Source organism: Genypterus blacodes, unplaced genomic scaffold (genome assembly GCF_046128005.1).
Source record: "Genypterus blacodes isolate CSIRO-AG114 ecotype Tasmania unplaced genomic scaffold, CSIRO-AGI_Gbla_v1 ptg000214l_1, whole genome shotgun sequence".
NCBI lineage: Eukaryota > Metazoa > Chordata > Actinopteri > Ophidiiformes > Ophidiidae > Genypterus > Genypterus blacodes.
In genome coordinates this window covers 502,721-512,837 of record NW_027467013.1, presented here as the reverse complement: position 1 = coordinate 512,837, position 10,117 = coordinate 502,721, and the positions used below count along the sequence as shown (strand labels likewise).

The following is a 10,117-nucleotide window of genomic DNA, read 5'->3' as shown; positions in this document are numbered from 1 at the left end:
GGTACAGTACACCATGAAAACACTTGAAGCCGGGTAAGCAATGACTTTTCTCCCCCCCATACCGTCATGACAGTCAAGGACACATATTTCACCGAAACACAACAAGTCACAAACTCAAAAGACATACAAAGCAGATGGTTTTTGGTTATACAATGCGTGTCTGAGACCTCTGCGGGTCAAAATAAATCACCTCTTGGTCATTCATCTGTAATATCATCATCGCACCTCTGGCAGGTGAGCGCGGGCGAACGAGCGAGTGCCGGATCACCTGGACCCGTTAGTTGCCAGGGTCCCGTGGTTCCAGGGCACAATCGGAGCCGCCGCACTCTTGGCTGATGACCGAGCTGTGAATGAGGCTGCTTGACAGAGACTTGGGCCTGAGGTCGCGGGTCAGGTAGGAGGGCTCCTCCAATTCGGTGTGCGGTGGCGAGCACTGGCCATCTGGAGGGCCGTAGGCACTGCTGTCTGATCCCCCTTCCCGCTCTTCTTTGGACTCCTCCTTGGCCAAGTCCAGGGGTGTACTACTATTCTTGGTGGGACTACTGGACACAGATGGGCTCTCCTGCAGCGGTGGGCTTAGTGCACGCTGGGATTTTAAGTAGGGTTTGACATTGGCCACTAGGATTGTACTTTCCCGCTGTTCCTTTCCAAACGTGCTGAGGGTTTTTCTGCTGCTGCGGCTGATGGTGCCATAAATCTCTGTCTCTACCATGGCATCCATTCCCACAGGGATGAAAAGGTTGGTGCGATTATCGGCGCTGTCTGCTTGGCTTCCTACCCGTAACTTTGGCATCCAGCATCTGTCAGAATGTCCCAGTGCACGGCATTCATCGGTGCAGTGGACTGATTTGTCTTGCTCTGCAAAAACAGTTAAAGATTTGTTACTGGACCATTGTAGGGAAAGAAAAGCTGCCTAAACTAATAGAGGAAATCACCTTTTGAAGGATGGGGGCAGTAATAACAGGTCCAAACAATAAAACTCTTGTAGCGCACCTATTATTCGTTGGACCAACAAAGAATCTTTTGAATAAAACCCAGAGTTAACTTCATTTACTCACACGTCTTAACAGGGTGTGGATAATAACTATATGATACGACTTAATGTCTAATTCCATCACTGATTGAGCACTTAACGAGAGCTTCATATGCTGTTCTAAACACCCAGGGAAAGTGTTTTCTGGGAAGCATCTTCTGATTCGGAGGAGTCCAGGTGTTTTTATTTTGCAGCAGCAGACAGAATAATAATTTGGAATAAATATAAAAAAGAAGAGCGGTGTGGTTTTGGATGAGCTGGTGCAGTTGACATATTTGATCGGATTAAAAACCTGCAACACCTACATAAAGCCGGCGAGCATGAGCGACACAAAGTTTTAAAGGATGTTTTTGGAGTTTGGTTGTGCAGCGAGTCCACGGAGAGTGCAGGGCAGGAAACATGATGGCTACCGACGGAACGTAATAGCGAAACAAAAACACCTTGTGTCAAGTCTGTTTGAGATTGTTGCTTTATGTCAGCTGTTGCAAAAACACAAAACCTATTCCTTGTTCATGACATACTCGGGATTGGAGTGATTATTCCGGGGTTGTCAGAGTTTCGGCTTCGGTTCATCCTTCACCGCAGGACTGTGTATTTGTTTCCGTAGCAACAAGTAAAGCAATGGGTGACGGTCTATTTTTGTGCCATAAGTCAGTCTTGTACATGTCACAGCAAAGCGATAAACACACAGGGAGCAAACACACAATAATCCCATTTCAGCAGTGTTATGGTGTGGAAGGTGTCGTATTTCTGTTGCTGTCGCATTATGCGGTGAAAATTAATTTGGCAGTAACACAAACCGATTCTATAAGTAAGGTCTTTAGAAAGCAAGGCAGTGCAGGAATAACTGACACAAACCTGCATAGATCATCTCTAATTTTACACATTTAGACATTTTGAAGGTATTTTATTGTGAAATGAGATCAAACACCAAACCAAAAACCAGGTGACATCATCATTTAGAGTCTTAGAGCCTATATATAACTGGTTTGGGGATCTTTTACAACAAAAAAGTTCGATTAAACCTCAGCTAAATTACATAATCCAAATATTATAACTTAATCTAATAGTTTTAAGTTATTGCAAACTGTCCCTGCACACATAAACAAACAAAGGAATAAATATAAACCCAGGGAGTTAAAGGATTTGGTCAGTTTCCTCAGAAGACCACTTTTAAATCTCACTTAAAAATAAATCACCAGCATGAGTCGGTGCTATTTGGAGGCAATTTGGCTAAAATACTGTAAATGTTTGCACAGTAATGGAACAAATAGAACGGAAACAAGGAGCAGCCACTGATGTGTGGCTTAGATAATGCTGACTGAGTACAACGCCCACAGTTTGGGTGCATCTTTAGAAGTTATAGAGATTAAAGAAAAGCTTATCTGTTGTTTCTTCCTCTTTAGGTCAGTATACTATTAAAGTAAGACACGTTTTGTTTAAGCTTGAATGCATATTTTGTCATACGCTGCCTTTTTATGCCGTTTTATGCTGTATCACTGTACATTGCCACATCGCTGCACTTAATGAAAGCCAATCCAATCCAAATCAGGAGAGATAAGAGTTAAAAAGCGCATTTAACCTGAGGAGGTAACACCTACATGGCATCTGTCTGTTGCCATGCGCTGAGCTCTGAAGCATCCACTTTACACATTACACTTCTGCGCCCTGTGTGTTTTTGTTTTGTCTGGTTTTCTTTCTTGTGCCACGGAGGAAAACTGTTTATGAGGTAGTTACACGCAGCCAAAACAATAAGCATAAAAGGGAAGAAGGAAAACGTTGGGATAATTTCCATGGTATGTATCAGTGCAGAGGGAGCGAGCGGATGATGCTGATGCAGAGAGACGTATGTGCTGAGACGGTTCAGCATAAACACACTGTGGTGGTTTTGTCATTGCTGTAGTGAATCTATGGGTCTGTGTAGGCGGAACTAATGGTCAAATCATGTGTACATGCCTGGATAAAATGTATTCTTGATGCTTTAAAAGGAGTGTTTTCTAATGGAATATGTCGATTACACACCTTTAGTTTAAGGATCTCAGCAGTCTCCTTTGCAAAAAAAAGGCAAAATTAATCAAACCTTCATTGGGGAAAGACAATTTTCAAAGGGACTAAATCATTTAAATGTCATTTTTTTAACCTGCTCTGGCTGTTATGTTTATACATTCTTGGAAAAACAAAAACAGGAAGCGCTAGGGGACGTGAGAGCGAGGGGTCCTTTCATCTGCTGTGCCTGCCTTTGATTTCCACTTTCCCATCTGTGAATATTAAAAAAAAACAAAAAAAAAAAAACTATAATTTATAACGCGTCTACTATCTCAGAGTTAGACAATGGCGTTACATCGGCCTGTGCATTTACATACCCCGCATAACACGGCCATGACAAAGCGATGAAATAGCTGTGATCTTATGGCGGGGAACTGTAAAAAGGAACAATAACATGTTCTCAAAAGCAGTGAATATGTCTGGCCCATTATAAATAGAATCACAGAAAGCCTAGCAACATACCCACTGTGCATCTGCTGTCTGTGAGAGAGAATAAATATTCAGAGTGCATGATGGTGGAAGCTGCACAGGTGCATATATTACCTGTATCAAAGCAGCTATGAGACTAGAGAATTGGTGAAGGTAAAGACATAAAATGCTTTAGTAGTTAACCTGCAAGCTTTTGTGTTGGTGTATTTGGACAATTCTACATTTCTGGGAACTCTATTTTTGATAATGGCGCTGTCTTGTCAAAATATGAAAGGAGAAAGACTTTTGTTGGTATCAAATGTACCTGTATGTGTGTGTGAAAGACACAGAGAGAGAGAGAGAGAGAGAGAGAGAGAGAGACAGAGGTAGGTAGGTTGAGGGCGCTTTGTGTGATCCAGTCTACACTGTGCAGAATGTGGGTCTTCCATTTTGTCGTCAGCCGACAGTGACACCAGTGAATGTTGAACTGACCGACCCCAGGAGGTTTAGTTTTGCCTTTTAACAACATTTCTCACCACGCAAACAGAGAACATCAGTAGGAGGGTGCAGGCATTAGCGCAAGACATTAATATTAAAAGCAATACCTCACGTCTTTGCATTTCTCTTATCTGAAAAATGCAGGCCTATAAATTAACTGACACTCCTGTCAAGCCAGCATCAGAGCTGTACGTGGAGAAACTCTGCGCCTGTGTATACAAAACATCTCCTCCAGTATCTCTGCATGTGATTGGCCTCAGAAGTTGGGCTGAATCAGATTCGGAAATGTGCTACAAAAAAAAAATTGTGATTGAATTTACACCTCCCACAGAGTGAGTTTAGTGTGCCATAATTCCCCCTGTAGCACACACACACATTCAAGCACCCGCGCTCACACACACACACCCGCACACACAGAAGCAGAGGCAGAGAGATTCACGCTTTCGCTGGCAGCAACAAGAGTGTTTCCATCTTTGCCCTCCTGAGCATCCCACAAACAAACAGTTCATAGCGAATGTAAATGGTGTGGAAAGTGTCGCATAGGGACCTGATGACCAGCATTCCTATTCCAAGGCCCACACGGGGAAATGAGACATCGCCACTTCACTCAAGTCCCCTATTATCTTTTATCTCACCTGTGAGGATTGTTTACACACAATCGCTAAATATATCAATCGCTATGAGGTCATCAGGCTGACAATCATCCGTGATTACACTCTGGCTGACGCGGATCTTATGATGATTCCGTGTCCTATTTTTGTTAATCAGGCAGAAACTCGTCTCAAGAACAACTGCACCCAAGGCTAAAGGTGTTAATGGCAGGCAAAAAAAATATCTCAGGGAGAAAGATAGAAACACTCCGCCGCCTGTCAACGGAAAATACCTGTCGCTTTGCACCTTAAAATTGTCTATCATCCTCGTCTCCGCCGTGTTATTCAAGACGCGCACTCTGCGAATTTGTGTTCCGATAATGGCGTGATCAAAAGAGATGCTGACAGAGGTGCACTTTGGCATGCATATGAGTTTGTCTGATGGCGAAAGCAGACAGGAGATGTTTGATTCTACCCTCTGCCAACGCTTTGATCCGCTGAGACGAGCATCTACCTTCAGCTCTCGGTGGCTGCGTGTCATCTCGGGTACGCCGCTCGGGCTTTTCTGCGATAGCGCCAAACGACGTACCGTGGTTCACATGTGCTCGGCTCGTTTACACACGCCTTGAAACATATTCCACTCTGATTACGACCATACATTGGGCTTGACAAGCTTAACGCCAACTCCTCTGTGTGTGTGTGTGAGCCATTGTTTTATCATTGGCGTAACGCGTTTTCTCCTATCTGGCTTGATTCCCCTCATAAGCGGATTTAGCAACCGGTCGGGTACATTCAGTGAACAACAGAATCCCATTAATTCCCTCCATGCATGCGGCTTCCTCCGCATTTTACCTTAATCGCAGTGCAGACAAAGGCGAGAGTGTAGCCTGCTCGCCTCTATACTGACATCTTTTAACAGTATTGATGTGATGCGTCCACTTCAGCGGTCTCCTATGGGTTTCACTAAGATGTCAACACATTCCCCTGCAGATTGTTGCTCCATAGGTATAAACATTGTCTGATGCATGAGTCAGTTAGGCATCTTCAAGATGTCAGGCAGAGAGCGTATACACTCACCCTGCTCGAAAGGCTGGCCATTAACTGCTGTTGCTTTCATCTTGAGGGCCTCCCTGGCAGACGTGTCGCAGTGTGAGCCTTTATTAGTATCCTGGTCACTGTCAGCCTGGTCACTATCACCATGGCCACTGTCTCTGAGGCTCGCTCGTTCTGCATCCTTAAATGTTGAGCTGCAGCAGAACAGAGGGAAGAAAATAACATAACTTGCCATTAGCTCGGTGTGAGCGCCGCCGCCGTCGCCACCACCACCTCAGACGCGCGGTCAGCTTGCTTAAGAGAGAGATGAAGGTAAATGCGATGGTCAGGAAGGTTCTGGTTGGAGCTCTTACCTTTGAACAAATGGTTGCCTGCTGCCAGCGTAATTGTGCTCTTGGGGAAATTTTTCCGTCTACAAATGAGAAGAAAATAAGTGCATTGCCGCCTCAAAGCCTTGTGATTTTCAGATTCAGGCAGAAAGAGCAACGCGGGGCTGCATTTCAGGCGTTAGAGTCAAATCACAGCGTGTGAAGACAAAAACGTCTGCAAAATAGATTCTCAACCTCAGAGCTCGAGTGATGCCGACATGATTAGAACAAGTCTCCATTGTGACCATATGTGCTTCCTTGGCAAGGCGAAGGACTAACACATTAGCCACTGTCATCAGCATCTCTTCGCTTCCTTGAGAATAATGTGTTGGTGCGGATCACACCCACATGCACTCGCGACTGGTGACAACGCCAGGCCTTGTCATCTGTGTTATCATCTCTAAATGAGATTGTCCTAGATATTTACATCATTTACACCAGATAATTCCTCTGTGCTAAACAGCATCTACAAGCCCATGCTGTCAAATCACTGTGTTAGCTGGCTCGTCTGTGTAACCCTGCCACTTCTACACGGAGGGCTGGAGCCTATTAATGGCCTCATCCTGCCAACGTTGTGGATGGGTGAATCTGGCCCATATTTGTGGAAGGCGAAAAATGCGATTGTAAGGTTATGCTGTGTGCATCTAGCTGTCTGGCACACATTGGTTCAGTAATGTGATCGGACAAGCTGCTCAAACACCTGCCCAATCCCACATTTCAGGCAGGGTTTTGTTTTCGCTCTAGAGCAGTGGATCTGGCAGGGTCACAGCAGCCTTGTTCAAGACTCACACTGTTTGCATGTCTTACTGAGAAGACTCTCTGATTATGCAGACCACCTGTAACATTTTGTGCAAACGGAGGACTCACAATGGACCCGTTTAAAAAAAGGAAATAGACGATTCCCATCCAGGGTCGGATCCGGGAAAGCTCCTCGGTGGGATTTGATATTAAGGACACATTGCGACACTTAAGCACCGTATCATGCTACATCTGAAGAGTGTATAACATGGTGTCATAAGAGGGAAGGAAGAAGTGATAATCACGATGCCTGGTCACAATGAAAGATTTCTTTTTGTCATTACTTTTCTTTTGTCAGGTTTTGTATGGAAAAGCACAGGGTGCAGATAAGAGAGAATACAGGGCAGATAAGGAATACAGTGCAGCATCCTTACCTGTATCACTGACATCCTATTCACTGGAGTGTCCGCGTTCAGCCCGGCAAAGCTGGAGTGGCAACCCGCCCTGGGGACCGTCAGGCTGTTTGGGGTGGTCTTCAGGTACATGACCTCTGACCTAGGCAGCGTGAGGGGCAGGGGGCTCTGGTAGTCGAAGCATATCGGCGAGGTGATGAGAGAGGGGCTGCTGACCACGTTCATCCGACTACCGGAATCCCTCTCCTCCATCTCACTCTGCACCAGCATGATGTCACTCTTGTTGATCCTTTTCTTTTTGCCCTTCCCCACTGGAGGATTGGTGTACTCAGCCATGCGGCAGTTATAATTCCCAGTCTCCTTATCGTGATGCTTGGATTTGACAGCGATGGCGGTCATGACTGCTAAGAGCATGACGGAGATAATGCAGAGGGTAACTATGAGGGGCAGTGATACATCCCATGACTGCTGTTCCCCACCCGTGCTGGAACCCCCTCCCGCCATGGCTTCCGTATTAGCCTTAATGATCAGTTTAGCAACGGCCGACAGGGGGGGCTTGCCATGGTCCGTAACCTTCACCACCAGCTCAACTACTGGGGTGATTTCCTCCCAGAGAGCGTGTGCAGTTCTGACCTCTCCACCCACCGGATCCATCTCAAACAAGTGATCATCATTTCCCTCTGTGATCTCATAGGTCAAATGGCCACTTTCCCCGTGGTCGTGGTCCACCGCTTTCACCGTGGCAACGATGTAGCCAATGCCCACGTTTCTAGGCACTGGAATTTCAGCCGTATCATTTTGCAGGAGTGGTAATATAATGACCGGGAGATTGTCGTTGACGTCGAGGACGTTGACCCTGACTGTAGAGGTGCTCTCCATGTGAGGAGAACCCGCGTCTTTAGCTTGAACCTTAAACTCGAAGGATTTAGTTTGCTCATAATTGAAAGACCGTGATGCATATATGGCTCCGTTGGTGGGATTAACAGACACGTAGGTGTAGACTGAGACATCGCCGATATGTGACGGCAGAATGGAGTACGACACTGTTCCATTTCGACCTACATCTGGGTCATGAGCCAGAACAGAGCCCAAATACTCCCCGGGGATGTTGTTCTCCGGCACCTGAAGCACATACACCGTCTTTGTAAAGCGAGGTGCATTGTCGTTTTCATCCAAAATCTTCACAGTGAACGACTTTGTGTAGTTCAGGGAGGGAATCCCATTGTCTCTCGCCACAATTGTTACATTGTACTCATCTTTCATCTCCCTGTCTAGAGGTCGGTCTGTGAGCAGCGTGTAGAAATTATCGTTGTTCTCCTGCAGTCTGAAGGGTAAGTTTCCCAGCACCCTGCACTGAAGTTGACCGTTTCTGCCAGAATCTTTATCTGTCACTCTGACCAGTGCAATGACAGATTCTGGAGGTGCAGCCTCACTGATGGCTCCCTGCCGGACCGACACAAAACTGATTATTGGGGAGTTGTCATTCTTGTCAAGCACTTTGACAGTAATTTTACAATGACCTGGTATTGGGTTGGGCCCAAGGTCTTTAGCCTGCACATCAAACTCTATAATTGGATTCTCCTCATAGTCAATTTCTCCCTGAACCTTAATGATGCCAGTATTGGGGTCAATGGAAAACAAATCTTGAATTCTCTCTGATGCATACCCAGTGAAGGAATACACCACTTGGCCGTTGCTTCCTTCATCCTGGTCTGTGGCGTTTAAATCTATGAGCACTTTCCCAGGGGGGGAATTTTCCGGAATCTCCAGCACATAAGAAGATTTGTCAAAAATGGGACTGTTGTCATTCGAATCAGTCACCCTGACATTGATTTGCATGGAGCCTGATCGTGGATATTCCCCGCCATCAATCGCTGTCAAAAGCAGGGTGTGATGACTCTGGTCCTCCCTATCCAGAGGTCTCTGAACCACCAGCTCTGGATATATAGTCCCATCACCCCTCACCTTTAAATCCAAGGAAAATGTGTTGTAATCATCCCTGGTGACCTGGTAGGTCTTTATCCCATTTTCGCCTGAATCTGAGTCGTGAGCAATTGTCAGAGGGAAACGCGTTCCAGCAGCAGCGTTTTCTGAAATATCAATATTAATGTGATCTGAAGGGAAGCTGGGCGAGTTGTCGTTTATGTCCTGTATATCAATCTTGATCATGCATATCTCCTTGTCGTTGGCAAACACCTCCATGGAGAGCTGGCACTTGGGGTTGCGTCTACATAATGTTTCCCTGTCAATCCTTTGTTTGGTGAAGATGAGTCCACTCTCTGGGTCAACGTCCACCAGATGTGGTGCAGAATTCTCCAGCACTCTGAAGTTAGATTTCTTCCCCCTCTCCACGGTCCCATATCCGGCATCTTTTGCTATACTGCCGATGATAGTGCCGGGTCCTTGCTCCTCTGGGACGGAATAATTGAGATTTTTCAATGTCTGGGCTTTAACCCACAAGAGAAAGAAAATGGGTACAGAGAGACGCATCCCCTTCACTTGGATATGCAAGTGGCAGACAGAAAAAAACCTCTTTGACTTTCAACCTGTTGATTATGGCGAACCTAGAGGACTGAACCCGAACCAGACATGTGGGCTGGAGCTGATCTCAGTCTAATTGGACATTAAATCGATCCGTGAGCCGTTCTCGCCTTCTAATGGCTATTTTAACCTCTTTCACATGCCGTTCGCCTATGATGAACTCTTTCTGTAAACAAAGGTGACCGCCTGGCGACACCTAATGCATGAATAAAAGATCAAATTCAACATAGTGCAGTAGAAATGCTTGATTTGGACTGAATAAATAAGCGACTGATTATAAAGTATTAATACTCCCTATGCTGCACCCGGGTTAAAGCGGATCGGATCGTTGTGCTGAAGGTTATAACCGGAGCCCACAAAAGCGCATTGCCCTCATGCGACATCTACTACACCTCAGCTACAGCAACACACACTGACATGCCCGTTGAA

General features: G+C 45.7%; 1 protein-coding gene across 1 annotated transcript; it reads right to left on the bottom strand.

Annotated features, from left to right (window-relative positions):
- Window positions 1–277: 277 nt before the first annotated feature.
- Window positions 278–9,637, bottom strand: LOC143015741 (protocadherin-17-like). Its single transcript, XM_076169798.1, has 4 exons — window positions 7,169–9,637; window positions 5,982–6,040; window positions 5,653–5,822; window positions 278–858 (listed from the first exon to the last, which is right to left on the bottom strand). The coding sequence occupies exons 1-4, from the start codon at window positions 9,635–9,637 to the stop codon at window positions 278–280; spliced, it is 3,279 nt and encodes a 1,092-aa protein (XP_076025913.1).
- Between the last annotated feature and the right edge of the window lie 480 nt (window positions 9,638–10,117).

Bases quoted from the DNA above. Each gene is read 5' to 3' on its own strand.
- LOC143015741 (XM_076169798.1), bottom strand. From the start codon at position 9,637: ATGCGTCTCTCTGTACCCATTTTCTTTCTCTTGTGGGTTAAAGCCCAG. The intron at 5,823-5,981 runs GTAAGAGCTCCA...GTTCTGCTGCAG, and splicing joins AGGCAACCATTTGTTCAAAG to CTCAACATTTAAGGATGCAG. The intron at 859-5,652 runs GTGAGTGTATAC...CTGTTTTTGCAG, and splicing joins TGGCCAGCCTTTCGAGCAGG to AGCAAGACAAATCAGTCCAC.